Below are 15,057 nucleotides of genomic sequence, written 5' to 3' on the forward strand. Positions count from 1 at the left end.
ATGAAGCCGTCGAAGAATCCCCAGCCTGTGTCGGCTGATCATGATGAGAATGTTCAGACTGTCCAAACAGTCACTCGACCTGAATATTCGAAGAAGGGCCTCATCGTCGGAGGAAAGTACCGTGACGAGCTGTCTGAGGAACAATCACAACAATATGACAGCCTATTACAAGAGGTCGGCATCGACATGCCTCTCACAGTGACCAAGCCCACCGAACACAATGGACAACAGTTCATCATCCTCGAGTTCCTCGAGGCAGACAAAGAGAACCCCTTCAACTGGAGCGGAGCCTACAAGGCTTTTATCAGTACTCTGCTCTGTTTGATGACACTGTTCATTGGTCTCGCCACAACAGCTTATAGCTCAGGAATTACGCGCATGACAGAGGATTTAGGAACCTCCACAGAGATTGGCCAGCTTGGACTGTTCTGCTTCAACTTCACCTGTGCCTTGGCTCCCTTGTTCTTAGCTCCATTCTGTGAGCTTGCTGGTCGACGAGTTGTCTATGTGGGCGCGTACGTTTGCTTCGCTCTCATGTTCATTGGTCTCTCCTTGGGCAAAAACATTGCTACCATCCTTGTCTGCCGTGCCCTGCTCGGTCTGTTCGGTTGCGTTGGTACTATCCTTGTCGGTGGTACCTTCGGTGACATGTACACCCCCGAGCACCGTGCCATCCCCATGGCTTCGTTCTCTTTCGTTGCCATCTTCGGTACCGTTGCCGCTCCCATCTACGCCGGTTTCATCGACCAGGCTTTGGGCTGGCGCTGGGTCGAGGGTATCCAGGGTCTGGCCAACATCCCTCTCGTGATCGTCATTGCCGTCTTCCTCTGTGAGACCCGTGGCGGTGTGACCCTCTCTAAGCGTGCAAAGGCTCTCCGCAAGTCCACTGGTGATGAGCGCTTCGTCACCCACAACGACCTCGAGGCCCCTGGTATCAAGCAGATGCTGCACAACTCGTCCGTCAAGGCCGTCAAGATGCTGTTCACCGAGCCCGTGGTTTTCGCGTTTGGTCTCTGGATCAGTTTCGCCTGGTTCCTGGCCTTCCTTTTCTTGTCCGTAATCCCCATCACCTTCCAGGAGAAGCGTGGTTGGAGCGAGGGTGTTTCCGGTCTTCCCTATATCTCCCTCTGCATCGGAACCACTATCGGCTTCGCTCTGAACTTCCTCCAGATCCGCAAGTACAAGGCTCTAACAGCCGATGCCCACCGTGTTGTTGACCCCGAGTCCCGTCTGTATGGAGCCCTCTGCGGAGCCGTCTGGCTGCCCATTGGTCTGTTCATCTACAGCTTCACCCAGTACAAGGATCTACCTTGGATCGGCCCCAACATCGGACTGGTGCTGATTGCCGTTGGTATCTTCTTCATCTTCGAGTCCTGCTACAGTTACACATCGGACTGCTACGGTGAACACTCTTCATCCGCCATTGCCGGCCAGGGTTTCATGCGTAATACCCTCGGTGCCGTATCGCCTCTGTTCGCCTCGCAGTTCTTCCACAACCTCGGAAGCCAATACGCTGGTCTGCTTTTGGCTCTTATTGCGACTCTGTTGACTTTCATTCCATTCATCCTGTACAAGTTTGGTCCCGCGCTGCGCGCCCGGTCTAGACTTGCCAGTGCCACTGTCAGTGCTGCCAGGGGCGAGTAAATATTTGTATTTCTTGCGATCTTTGCGTGTCAACGCATAAGTCATTATGAGCATCCATACGGAGTATATAGAATAGGGTTTGAAACCCCACACACAGCGAGCAAAAAGTTTTCACTGCACTTACTTCCACACTTCCAAAATGAAACGTTAGTAGCCAACTGTAAAAACTTGTAAAATTTAGAATCTTGCCTCACATATCAGGCACCAACATCAAAATCAGCGACCAATCAGGATACACACGTGACCAAGCAGAAATCTTCAGCGGATCCCAAACCGCATGTAGCAGGCGGTGAACATACTCCACCGTTTCCATGCCAGAAAATTTCCCTTCTCCAACGATTCCACCTCACCCTCAACCGCCCTCACTACCTCCGCTATACAACAAGGCCGTGATCCTCTGAGTGAGCCATTTCTTTTCAAGATCTGGTGTTCTGAATTTCCTACCCAACGCAACAATGGCTGAAGACTCCACCGCTGGTAAGATCAAACCCAAGCCTAATGTGACGCAGACCGACTAACGACCCCCCAGCCTGGCCCATCGCCGATGAGGCCCTCTCCCAGAGCCTCCTCGACCTCGTGCAACAGGCGGGACACTACCGCCAGATCAAGAAGGGCGCCAACGAGACCACCAAGACCCTTAACCGTGGTACCTCCGAGCTCGTCGTTCTCGCCGCCGACACCACCCCCCTCCCTATCATTCTGCACCTGCCCCTGCTGTGCGAGGACAAGAACGTTCCCTACGTCTACGTCCCCAGCAAGATGGCTCTCGGTCGTGCTACCGGTGTTTCTCGCCCTGTCATCGCTTGCTCTATCACCACCAACGACGCTAGTGATCTCGCTGCTCAGATCCGCACCATCAAGAACCAGGTCGAGCGTCTCATGATCTAAGATGTTACTTAGATAGGATGTGGAAGGAATTGGATTCGGTACATGTGGCTTGCGAATGGCTTGTTAGCCTGGTGGTACCAGTTTCTCTGTGATATGAGGACTTCTTACTACTGGGTTGGCAATAGGCAATATTTGCTCGGAAGCTAGATTGCTTGCACCTGCAGATGGACAATTCAGACACTGAACTTTGAATATTGCTTGTAGCTTGGACATTTGTCTGAGATATCGTAAGCTAGAGATTGGTCTCCTGACCAATAAATAGTCATATGAATGCCCAGTCGTCGGCTCTTCGCTATTATGCGGCGGAATGGACGCTGAAGAATCATTCCAGGTAAGCCCTAGAGACCTACATAGCAGATATCCAGCCAAGCCTTGCGGTCGAGCAGCAGGCGTCGCTAGCTGGAACACCTTTTATCCTCATATTAACCCAATACAGACGTTCAATAAGCAATTGCTACTAGGGTTATTCTAGCCGACAATATCGAAGTTGTTGAATTAGCGATGAAACAAGCTAATAAAGATGGGGCAAAGCACCGTTTGAGAATGGCCGTTTAGCTTTATCCGCGCCAATCACCCAACACAAAACGCACTGCTTCAAACTCCACTCTCCTCGATATGCACCCCTGACGTCTTTTCTCCACTCGAGCTGTGCATTTCTTGTCAGGCGAGTCCCCGGGTAAGGTGGACTTGTCTGATTATGTGAAGCAGTTCGTCGTTTCCCCCTTGTCGCGTACTATAAACGTACTATAAACGCACTAGATTCCCCACTGCACGGCTCCAGTTGAGTGGCACGAGTGCAATCCGGGCAAGGACAGCCCTAAGGATGTTTGAGATAAAGAAATGAAACTCTTCAGGGGCTCTATAATAGTCAATCCCAGCCCGGATTTTGAGTCCTTCCAAACCATTCCTTCATTTCACTTCTTTCATTTGTATTTTGTGCTTTGTATTCAACATGTTTATTCGATCTCTTTTCGCAATCGGCCTGGCGCCATTGCTCGCAAACGCCTATTTGAGCGGTTCCGTCGGCCCAACAACATCCGCCGCAACGAAGTCCGCGAACAAGGTCTGCAACGTCCTCGACTACGGCGCCGTTGCAGACAAGTCGACCGATATCGGCTCGGCTCTGAACTCAGCCTGGGTTGCCTGCAGAGACGGTGGTGTGGTGTACATCCCGCCTGGAGACTACGCTTTCTCGTCGTGGGTCACTCTCAGCAGTGGTAAGAACACTGCTATTCAGCTAGATGGTATTCTCTATCGGACTGGTACCGATGGTGGAAACATGATCATGGTCAAGCACACCACCAATTTTGAGATGTTCAGTTCGACCTCAAAGGGTGCTATCCAGGGCTTAGGATATGAGTTCCACAAGTCCGGATCGACTAGTGGCCCTCGTATCCTAAGACTATATGATGTTACAGACTTCTCGGTCCATGATTTGGCTCTTGTCGATGCCCCTGTTTTCCACCTTTCGCTTGATACTTGTCAGAATGGTGAGGTCTATAACATGGCTATTCGCGGTGGTGACAAGGGTGGACTTGACGGTATTGATGTTTGGTCTACCAACATCTGGGTTCATGATGTGCGTGACTGATAATTATTCTAATATGGGGTTGATTCTAATAAGAGTAGGTCGAGGTTACCAACAAGGATGAGTGTGTGACTGTCAAGGTATGATTGTCTTGGTTCCCGCTGCCGCGACGTAGTACATTTAACAACATGATAGAGCCCCGCCAAGAACATCCTGGTCGAGAACGTCTACTGCAACTGGAGTGGTGGCTGCGCCATGGGCTCCCTCGGCACTGGTGTCGATGTCTCCGATATCACCTACCGCAACATCTACACCTGGTCGTCCAACCAGATGTACATGATCAAGAGCAACGGTGGCAGTGGCAACGTTGAGAACGTACTCTTGGAGAACTTCATCGGTAAGAATTCATTCACCAACTATCTTTCTAGAAATACTAATAGATATAGGCCACGGCAACGCCTACTCCCTCGACATCGACGGCGCCTGGAGCAGCATGAGCAAAGTCTCCGGCGACGGCGTCCAATTGACCAACGTCACAGTCAAGAACTGGAAGGGAACCGAAGCCAACGGCGCCCAGCGCGGCCCGGTTAAGGTCAAGTGCGCCGCCAAAGCGCCCTGCAAGGACGTGACCATCGAGGATTTCGCTATGTGGACCGAGTCTGGCTCCTACCAGGTCAACACCTGCGAGAGCGCCTATGGATCCGGTGAATGCCTCAAGAATAGCGAGGATTACACCTCGTATACCACCACTGTTACTGTCAAGTCTGCCCCTACTGGCTACTCTGCTGCGACTATGGCTTCGGATCTGAAGAAGGCTTTCGGTACTGCCTCGTCTATTCCTATTCCTGCTATTCCTACTTCGTTCTATCCTGGTGCCACTCCTTACAGCTCGCTTGCTGGTGCTCAAGCTACTTCGTCTTAGGCAGGTTGATTGATGACCGAAAAGGGTAATGGTGTGCGGCAACCTCACCTGGGGCTCCACTTTGTATATAGATCGGATGTCTAGCCAGCGCACAATATACTTGCCCTTTGATCAGAATAACCGACACCTTGGTTTATCCCAGATATTAATACCTTGCAACTAATACCTTGCAACTCGAGAAACACCCCACGTGATGTGGGGAAGGGAGTGACACAACAATGCAGGGCAATCACGCCAGCCACATCCAATTGATCTTCCACGACATTGAAAAATTTCACCACCCACATGTTAGAGCTGAATCCTTCGAACACGATGACAAACTCCCCTTATTTCTCGCAACCTTTGCCAACCTAAATAGAATAACAGAACCTCCCTCTATTTGCTCCAGTGTCAACACCTCAACATGTCAACCTCGCCCAAAAGGCCCAGCCCCGAGCCAACAGTAACCGAAGCAACTACCCGAGAACCTGATGACACACAAGAACCTCATGGCAACAAAAGCTATATCGGCAAAGCCGAAGTCCTCAACCGCGCAATCCAAAACATTGGTATGGGTCGCTACCAATGGCAACTCTTCGTAGTGATCGGATTCGGCTGGGCAAGCGATAATCTCTGGCCTATTGTCACATCTCTGATTCTCCCACCATTATCCTACGAGTTCCACCCGTCCAAAGCGCCGTTACTTACCCTAGCACAAAACATTGGGTTGTTGATTGGCGCTATGTTTTGGGGCTTTGGATGTGATATCTTCGGTCGGCGATGGGCCTTCAATTTGACAATCGGTATCACGGCTGTGTTTGGATTGGTCGCAGCTGGATCGCCAAACTTCGGCGCTGCGTGTGTATTTGCAGCACTTTGGTCTATTGGTGTGGGTGGGAATTTACCGGTTGACTCGGCTATCTTTCTCGAGTTCTTGCCTGGGTCGCATCAATACCTGTTGACGATCTTGTCTATTGACTGGGCATTTGCGCAAGTGCTTGCCAACTTGGTTGCGTGGCCTTTGCTCGGGTACAGGACTTGTGATTCTGGCGATGGGTGCACTAAAGCTGATAATATGGGATGGAGATACTTTCTCATCGCGATGGGTGGGCTTGCCATGATCATGTTTGTGATACGGTTTGCTTTCTTCACTATTTATGAGTCGCCTAAATATCTCATGGGGAAAGGGCGTAATGTGGAAGCGGTTGAAGTCGTGCACGAGGTTGCGAGTAGGAATGGAAAGACGTCAGACCTGTCTCAGGCGGAACTCGATGAGTTCGATCAGGGCGGGGTGCAACACGTCTCAGCCACACATATCGTCCGCCAGCGCCTGGAGAAGGTGCGATTCAATCATATCCGCGCCTTGTTCGACACACCAAAGCGGGCGTGGTCAACAAGTCTAATCATCCTAATCTGGGCCTTCATCGGCCTTGGATTCCCACTGTACAACGCCTTCCTCCCATATATCCAACAGTCGCGAGGCGCTGAGTTCGGAGATGGTTCAACATATATCACCTACCGTAACTCACTGATAATCGCCGTCGTGGGTATCCCCGGTTGTCTCCTAGGTGGACTCCTAGTGGAGCTACCGAGATTCGGCCGGAAAGGAGCCTTGAGCACGTCAACGGCATTGACGGGAGCTTTCCTCCTGGCCTCGACAACTGCGACCACATCCAATGCTCTACTTGGCTGGAACTGCGCCTTCAACTTTATGAGCAGTCTTTTGTATGCGGTGCTTTACGCGTACACCCCTGAGATCTTTTTGACCAAGGATCGAGGCACGGGCAATGCATTGACCGCGTCTGCGAATCGGATCTTTGGCATCATGGCGCCTATCATCGCGATGTTTGCAGATCTCCAAACCTCTGCCCCGGTATATGTGAGCGGGGCGCTTTTCATTGCCGCTGGACTTTTGGTGTTGCTGTTGCCGTATGAGTCTCGAGGGAAGTCTAGTCTGTGATTATTTCACTAGCACTCGGGAGCATTGTGTGATAGTACAGACAAAGCCTGCGAGGCAACTTCTCCTAAAATCTCCAAAGAAGAAGATCTATGTCCATCTGAGATGATTTGGCGACATGAGATCACAATTACTATGAGAGACGTGCCAACTCCACTCAGTCGTATAAAATGACATCATTCCCCAAATACAACATCGCAACAACAAATCCTCACCACTCATCTCTCATTCGCCACAATACTTTAATATAAATAACTTCATGCAAACAATATCAGCCACCAGACTAACCCACCAATGATCAAATCCATCTCCATTCCACGCGGGGAACAATCATACGTCAGACGTCAGATCGTATAATATTAAATCCGATCAAGTAGCTATCCATGATTGACCTTCTTGTCTGATATTCTGATTCGTCAGAATTAATTTCCCCCCTGAGGTGGACTTCATATGACAGGTCTGTGGCTTGGTCGACGTCGCACCCATTATATCATGGTTTTGCAACCGGTTTTGCACACGTGGCGGTGATATATATATGCTACAATCACGACTTGTCCCTATTCATATTCAATAAATAATCATCACTTCTAAACACCAGTCCACAATCTTCTACAACCTCCATCCTATTCATATTATTACATCATGTCAAACAACAACAACAACCAGCAGAACCGTGGGTCCACCAACAACCATCCATGCCCCATTGTCCACAATACTAACAATATTTAAATTAGCCGGGCTCCTCGGCGGCCTAGGCGACACAGTCGGTAAAACAGTCGGCGGCGTAACAAACACACTAGGCAGCACAGTCAGTGGCCTAGGTTCAACAGTCGGCAACGCAACATCCGGCCTTGGCCAAACAGTCTCGGGCGCCACCGAGGGCGTGGGGAATACTGCTAAGGGTGCTGGCGAGGGAATTCAAAACGGGATATCAAGTGTTGGAGGGAAGAAGCAGACCGCTGAGAACCCGCTTGGTTTGAACAAGTAAGACATCCATTTGGGTATAATTTCCTTGGATGTGCGACGGGATATGACCTATTATCTTTCTTGAGTGTCATGTATCTATTCATTATTTCTGTCAACGGTTGGACACTTGATCTGAATAATATTTGATTTGAATATTGCATTGACATTTGGTCTCTGGAAGCAGATCAATTTCAATTGGATAACATTCGTTTTAATATCCAAAACCCTGTTGAAGCCCTGATCCTTATCCTGCCAGACTGTCCTGCATATGGAGAGCAGAGAATCGAACACAGCATTTCCAAAGAAGGCATTCTCTGTATCACCTACGCAAAATTCACCCGAGCTGGACTTATTTTATGTAACCCTCTGTCATCCATGGATGTCTCTCAGTATGCATAGCTTTACAGTGCTTTATGGGAAATGAGAAATGGGAAAGCCGACAAAATAATATTTTTATAAACCATATGCAGTCGTTTATCCATATAATCTCAAAGCTCACGTATATGCCCGCTTATTGTCTGATGAAAAAGAGTCAGAGAAATAAACACAATTAAATCACACATCCACATCACTCTTTCTCCTCCCCTCCCGTCGCCAAACGACCCACCCCAAGGTGATTGCCAACTTCAACCCCATGGCAAGCCATATACTACTTGCCATACCTGTAGACTTGTAGAGTCCACCAGCTGTCATAGCGCCAAAAAACAATGCGAGGAATGCTCCTATCCGGCGATTCCGCTTTAGATTGAATTTTGCAGTCAATTTAGGATCAACAAGAAGATCACATAAGAGTGTTGTCACGACTACTGTCGGTATTTCATCTAGTGCGAGGATCCTTGAAGCACAGATCTGGCCGCCTGCTTGGAATGATAAAAGTGAAATTGGTAGGACTTGCATCCACTCTATTGGGACGCGGGGATCCTCAGGCTTCGGGTTAATAACGTCGAGCTGGATGAGAACAGCAGTAGCCAGGAGAGCGAGAGTCTGGATGCCAAATGAAATTATCATCGTTGAGCGGCGTCGGGGATTCAAGATTCGATGCATATGGATGAAGAAGACATTGCTTGCGATAAAGACGGAGATGGCAATCAAGGACTTCGCCCAAAGATACGCCGGGTAGGAAGGCTGGCCAGACGCACCGAGAGCCAAGAACACCGTGTTTCCTATTTAACCTTGTCAGTATTTCGCATCCTAATTGGAGTGAAGAGAAACTTCGGACGTGACCGACAATACATACCTGTCTGCATACTTGAAAAACTTCCCCATGCATTGAATGATAAACCATCCACCAATCCACCAACAAAACCGCATATTATTAGAACGATGTCGGTATGCGTGGTGTCTATATTTGCTCGGAAGTGGCGCGAAAGAGTTGCCGGCATTGTGTTGGCTTCTTGGGTCGGGATGCCGGAGAGAGACACCGCAGTGCTGCCTCCAGAGGACCAAAGACCGGGGGTGTACTTCGATTCATCATTGGTAGGCTCCAAACGAAAACTTGTTGCGGCGAGATCGTTTGGATATAGAGGAGGGGTTCCAGGGGTGTGTTGCGCAATGTTCTTGGGCGGATCTATGTTGCCCGAAGCGGAGGGAGGCTGGCCGTGCATTATGGTATGTATGCGTATATATAAGGTTCCGATACTGTTTTTTAAGATAATTTTACTGCAATGAACAAGTGCTGTGGACGAAAGAGAACGGACTGATAGATGAGACCCAACGGAGTTGTTGGTCTTTAATAATGACCCAGTTTTCGCATTTATTCCGATGCCCCCCATGCAAGGAAGACACTGGATCAACGCCAAGAGAGAGAAGATAATACCCCGGTGACATGAAACAATAATACCTGCATCATCCCTACTACCTAACGCTGTTCAAATGTTATACCGGCGGTAGATATATGTTGAGCCAAACGGAATCTATATCGAGGCCAGCTTTGCCTTCAGTGTACACAGTCATTATGCAATCACTGTCAATCTGAGCATCTTAATTAAAATTTGGAAAAAATGATCACTTTTTCCCAACAGAACAGACTGATTTGCTTTCACATCGGAATTGGATTGATCTGGCAGAATCTCGGCTTGATCTTGGCGTGACGATCATCATTGCTGCATGCGTTTTCCCTCCCCGGACTCTATCAGGAATCAAACTATATTAAGACGCCCGGAAACCAGTGATTCGGTATTTGCCGTAGGTCAGTGGAGTTTGTCAAGAGCCGATCGCTAGGCTTCTTCATTTTGCGGATTTGAAATTGCAGTTTTACAAGCAAATCATCTTGGCGGCTTGATTATGCTTTACTGGATTGATTGGCGCTTGCTTATGGCGTAGACAGCAATAGACCGAATCACGATTTAAAATATTTTGAGTTGCCAATAATTTATCCGATGTCTGTATGTCCTCGTGGCTATCGTACATTGTCGTGCAAAGATGCATATAACCACTGTAGCTAATAAAATGTGCTGGAAAAAGAGCATCGGCTGTTCTGGCCCCTGAAAACGTCAGTAAAGTTTATCTCGCCTGGGGATCGACCTGCCCACCGGAACTAGTCCGTTCATAGTTCCCAAGATCTGGAGTGAGACCGGTTGCCAAGAAAGATCTCCGGAAGCGTGGTCGGTGGTTCATCGCTAGTGAGTCTTATCTATGCAATGCCAACGGCTGAGTTCCGATAACACAGCCTCGAAACTCTTTCTTGGCGTTGATTAGAAGGCTGTTCCAAACCGATTTTTGCCGACGGCCAACTCTTGGCGTTGTCCTCTGGAACGATATATTTCGTTCGTTGCTTGTCTACGGTTAATCTAGGACATCAGTGCCATCACTCAGCGGAATCATATGAATTTATAAGATGCCCATCCCCAAGACTATACTACAACATATATAGAATAATATCTACTCCAGGTTTAAGGTACTGTTCATACCCGAAAAAGCAATAATACACGCCAAGGAACGATAGTCGTGTTGCTTCTCGGGGTCTTGGTACCTTTCAGGCTCGGCAGAGCCCAATTACCCCATCAAGTTTGACCCCCTATACTGGGAAATGCCAAGTAGCATGCAGTTTGGGTTATTGCTGAGTAAGTATTCAGATTCCTTCCCATCGGCTGGTTAGCAAACGTGGCGGAGTTCATAAACTTGGCTTGAAACCAGGGATGGTCTAAGGCTTGTGACATCACCATGTGACCAGATTAATCCAGGGATATTTAATGAATCGAATCGATTGGAACGATCTAATCAGTGATCGATAGAATTATTGTGGAAGCCAATTTACTTTAATATTCTTAGGTACATTTTGAATGTAGAGAGGTTCACCATCACAAGTTGTATCAGAGTAATGTAAGCAGGATTGGATAAGTCTTTCTCCGAGGAGTGGAATGTCACCGTTGTGTGTCAAGTTCTTATCTGTAAGGATGATCCTAACTTGATGCATCGAAATTGAAGTTGTGTGTTTTACCGTTTTACCCCGATCTGCAATTTGTTGACCTCAAAAAACCATCACTGCGCCACGCCGAGCATTCCTCTCGGCGTGGGGTGGGTGTGGATCATTCCCGCAGCCGACCCCGTGGAATCCGCTCCTATGCCAAGAGAACCACTATCCCCGCAGACAAGAGTTATGATGCCCCTCACCAAGTCATCGCGTCATTTTTGAGTGAGCTTCATTGTCAAGGACCCAATGATTTGCCTTTTTAGCGCAAGCACGCCAGGAAGATCGAGCGTGCATTGCGTATACTTCCCCTCATGTCGGCCCTGGCATCTAGACCCCACCTTTCTTGCCCAACCGGTTTATTATCGTGGGTGTTTTGGGTCTTGAAAGTTGCAGCCTGGCTAGGCTACCTTTTAGAGAATCCACTGCCAGATATTTTGTGCCTTCCGGATTGTAGGAACTTGTGCACGGTCTGACTTTGTTATAGAACCAAGTTGGCATCTCAAGCCGCTCATACAGTGAATAGATTGATTTAAGACAGGATGATGATAAATGAGCCTGGTACAGAATTTGCGAACCTTGTAGAGTTGATACTTTGATCGCATAGTTGCCCGTCCATCATGGGTCTCTTACAAGCAATACATCCGCTAGAAAGATGGGCACAATCAGACCATTCAATATTGGTTTTTATTGCATCAAGAACATTGAATAACCACACGAAAGATGATAATGACATTAAAGACAGCAAATATTTGCAAAGTTGTTTTCACTGTTTACATCCGGAAAAGAATTTTAAGTATCATCTTCCCTCCGGTAGTTTCCGAGTGGTGAACGGAAACTCTCCACCGGAACTCCGCTAGTTAAGTCTTATAATGCTCTCGCCTAAGTTGATCTTTATAACCTCGAAATACTCGCTAATATAACTTCCTAGCTTTATCTTTGATAGGGCATAATAAACGGCCGTAAGGTCGTTAACTATATTAAGAGTGGTTATATTATCGATATCTAATATACTTTCGCGGCCTACCAAAGCGCGTTTATGCATTTTTAGGGCTTTCTTCAATCTACTTTGCGCTTGATAGAGACACCCCAGATTAGTGAATGTTTCAAGAGTAAATACGTGATCTAGCCTAAGGGTCTTAAGTTCCCCTAGTAAGGCCAATTAGTATATCCTCTTAGCCTACACGAGTATACCGTTGTAGCGATAAAGAATGCCGATATTGTTCATAGTGTTTAGTATCGATATATACTCAGGGCTAAGAACCCTAAGCTTTCCTAATAGGGCCGTGTAATAAAGCACCTCCGCCTCCTCCACTTTGCCCTCGTCAGCGTAGAAACTTCTAACATTGTGCATTGTCATCAGAGTAGAGGGGTGCTCAGCGCCCAAAGTATCCAGTTTGCCTCTGAGCGTAGAAGTGTACATCACATCCGCTTCTCTCGATCGCATTTGTCGAGCATAAAGGAGTGTGATGTCCGTTCATGCCCGCTCAAGTCTGATTGGTGCTAGGAAGACCCCAAGGACAAGAAACACTATAAAATGCGGGCCCCACACCTAGAACGTCTGATTGACTATGTTGGTGGTGGCGGCAGCCTAGACAGTCACGAGGGTGTCCCTAGTGATATCCATCGAGATCTAGTTCTGGAAAGTCAGATAGGAAGGAAATCGAAAAAAACTGAGATGCTGACAACTGGGCCACCATATCCTCCAAGCATCATTAATGTTCTGCTAGCACAAAATAGGGTTACCGCCGCGGTTACCTCGTCTCTACGTAGGCTTCTATCTAACGACCACGTCGTCATCCCTAGGTCTCGCGAAGCTGCTGTGAGAGAATACTGCAAATAGTTGGAATCACGCACCACCGACGAGGCGTACAAAGCTGATTTCCGGAAAATATGCCAAGTGATATTGGAAAACTACCTAGATATTGAACTGATTCTTGAGGACCTAGACTCTGGCTTCTTTGTTTAAAGAGGGATCCGGATTGGGACAGCTCGTCGCTTCCTACGCGATATTAACGAATGGGCTACTGTTATGAGATCAAACGATTAAACGAACTTGACTAGAAGGATAGTGAAAGACTTGGCTGTGCCGAATAGAATACGGTCTTACCCCACTGTGGCTGGCCCCGTAATAGATTGACTAAACGAATTTTCTGGGCGTTAAAGACATATTAGTTTTGGACATTGATAGTTGCATTTATATCATCGGCGTATATAACAACTGGATATGCATTGACTACTACAGTATACGATACATTTTTCTTATGTGTACGGTTAAATATCTCGCGTATTCTACGTAATGATCTTTCTCTCCAAATGAAAAAGCTCTGTTCTCGAAAGAAATCGTCTGGTCAAATATATTGTCATTCTATCAGACTTGCAATTTATGCACACATTCTTCCACTGCGAGAATCACTTACGCCCTTTCTGTCGTTATACCTGTATGTCGAAAATGACCCTCTGCGCTCTGTCGTTTCGCACCAACATCATGAACACACCGCCGAAGGAAGACATGAAACCCTTGGTTGGGATTCGCTTCGTACGCCGACCACGATTTCTTGATATAAGCCTTCAGCTCGGCGAAAAATTCCTCGATGGGGTTGAAATCTGGCGAGCAAGGCGGCAATTGCGGTACGTTCCCAAACCGGTGCGCCCACCTACACTCTTCAATAGATTCTCCGACCCTAATGCCAAAACACATTAATCTAGATTGGCGCGGCTATTGATAATTTGAGATATACTTACATTTGTGGAGCGTCTAATATTTATATTTATTTTAAAGTCTTCTTCAAGATGTATTTAGACAATGGAGACAACCTACAGGGTGACTTCATCGGTGTAGAAATTCGAATTAGAGAAGAAGGACGGAGGGTAAATGTCCTCAATGCCCTTGAGATCGGTCGGTGGTAACAGAAATATGGTGTGATACCACTATTGATAAATCAACACCATGCGTAAATGATTGAGTTCCATATCTGTCATAACACTGTTTTGTGCCTCATAATCATTCAAGAGAGTGGTGAAGTCGTACACGGGCTCCGGGAGGCTGCGGACTTGCTCAACCTCGTATTTAAAGCTGACTCGTTTCGAAATTTCACGAACACGATGCTTCTGCATATTCAAAAGAAATTAATGTGTGCTCAAAAGATATCTGAAGTAAACATACGTTACCAAGCAGTTTTTGTACTTGACAATGCTCCGAAAAATGTAATATTCCCGGTTTTCTAGGATTTCTCGCGTCAACTTTGAGAGATGTCATGTTCTTTTCAGAGAGACCAGGCGTGGCGCCCGATAGGTCAGAAGCGGAACATTTGCGGGGCCCGAAGAGCCAAGTTGTATCAGTCTCCTTGTCCCTATGAACAACGTTGGTTGGTTTCTATTCCATTGACACTGGATCATTATACCTACCAGTGAAGTAGTGTGGATGAAACGCATGGGATATTCTGCGACTGTTGCATCCATGCCCTCCAGAGAGCATTCTCTAACCGCCGGAAGTTCGGCAGTGTTGCTCGTCGCCGGTGTATGTAAATTTTAGTAGCTCTGATATCTTCCCATTTCCATGCTGTGGAAAGATAGTCAGCATTTTGAGTGGGTTCAATCTCTATATAGAGATCGTCGAATGCCGCTGGCATCATCTGGGCTGACTTCCACAGGGAAGGGATGAAGGATAGAGAGATAAATTGCGAAAAGTCGACCTTTATCTGCTAGAAAGTGGAGTTAGAATTGAAATGCGTGAATATTTTGATGTGTAGGCTCTGAGGACT

At 47.6% G+C, this 15,057-nt stretch overlaps 7 protein-coding genes across 7 annotated transcripts; 5 read left to right on the plus strand and 2 right to left on the minus strand.

The window, feature by feature from the left end:
* Positions 1-1,644, plus strand: PENARI_c019G01942 (uncharacterized protein; the record flags this gene model as incomplete). Its single annotated transcript, XM_022634724.1, has 1 exon — positions 1-1,644. The coding sequence occupies one exon, from the start codon at positions 1-3 to the stop codon at positions 1,642-1,644; it is 1,644 nt and encodes a 547-aa protein (XP_022485258.1).
* Positions 1,645-2,099: 455 nt separating this feature from the next.
* On the plus strand, positions 2,100-2,532 carry PENARI_c019G08893 (uncharacterized protein; the record flags this gene model as incomplete). The annotated part of the gene is made up of 2 exons (XM_022634847.1): positions 2,100-2,121; positions 2,174-2,532. 2 exons carry the CDS (start codon positions 2,100-2,102, stop codon positions 2,530-2,532), a joined length of 381 nt encoding a protein of 126 aa, XP_022485302.1.
* A 952-nt stretch (positions 2,533-3,484) lies between these two features.
* On the plus strand, positions 3,485-4,982 carry rhgB (putative extracellular rhamnogalacturonase; the record flags this gene model as incomplete). Its single annotated transcript, XM_022634723.1, has 4 exons — positions 3,485-4,111; positions 4,162-4,200; positions 4,256-4,457; positions 4,507-4,982. The coding sequence occupies 4 exons, from the start codon at positions 3,485-3,487 to the stop codon at positions 4,980-4,982; spliced, it is 1,344 nt and encodes a 447-aa protein (XP_022485427.1).
* Positions 4,983-5,385: 403 nt separating this feature from the next.
* Positions 5,386-6,921, plus strand: PENARI_c019G05189 (MFS transporter; the record flags this gene model as incomplete). The annotated part of the gene is made up of 1 exon (XM_022634781.1): positions 5,386-6,921. One exon carries the CDS (start codon positions 5,386-5,388, stop codon positions 6,919-6,921), a length of 1,536 nt encoding a protein of 511 aa, XP_022485321.1.
* A 639-nt stretch (positions 6,922-7,560) lies between these two features.
* Positions 7,561-7,906, plus strand: PENARI_c019G10455 (uncharacterized protein; the record flags this gene model as incomplete). The annotated part of the gene is made up of 2 exons (XM_022634876.1): positions 7,561-7,591; positions 7,653-7,906. 2 exons carry the CDS (start codon positions 7,561-7,563, stop codon positions 7,904-7,906), a joined length of 285 nt encoding a protein of 94 aa, XP_022485317.1.
* A 489-nt stretch (positions 7,907-8,395) lies between these two features.
* Positions 8,396-9,488, minus strand: PENARI_c019G06147 (YoaK family protein; the record flags this gene model as incomplete). Its single annotated transcript, XM_022634797.1, has 3 exons — positions 8,396-8,402; positions 8,492-9,047; positions 9,122-9,488. 3 exons carry the CDS (start codon positions 9,486-9,488, stop codon positions 8,396-8,398), a joined length of 930 nt encoding a protein of 309 aa, XP_022485331.1.
* A 2,930-nt stretch (positions 9,489-12,418) lies between these two features.
* On the minus strand, positions 12,419-14,410 carry PENARI_c019G09736 (tetratricopeptide repeat protein; the record flags this gene model as incomplete). Its single annotated transcript, XM_022634863.1, has 4 exons — positions 12,419-12,423; positions 12,488-12,696; positions 14,115-14,224; positions 14,279-14,410. 4 exons carry the CDS (start codon positions 14,408-14,410, stop codon positions 12,419-12,421), a joined length of 456 nt encoding a protein of 151 aa, XP_022485409.1.
* Positions 14,411-15,057: the final 647 nt, after the last annotated feature.

This window comes from Penicillium arizonense (assembly GCF_001773325.1).
Source record: "Penicillium arizonense strain CBS 141311 chromosome Unknown PENARI_contig019, whole genome shotgun sequence".
Taxonomy (NCBI): domain Eukaryota; kingdom Fungi; phylum Ascomycota; class Eurotiomycetes; order Eurotiales; family Aspergillaceae; genus Penicillium; species Penicillium arizonense.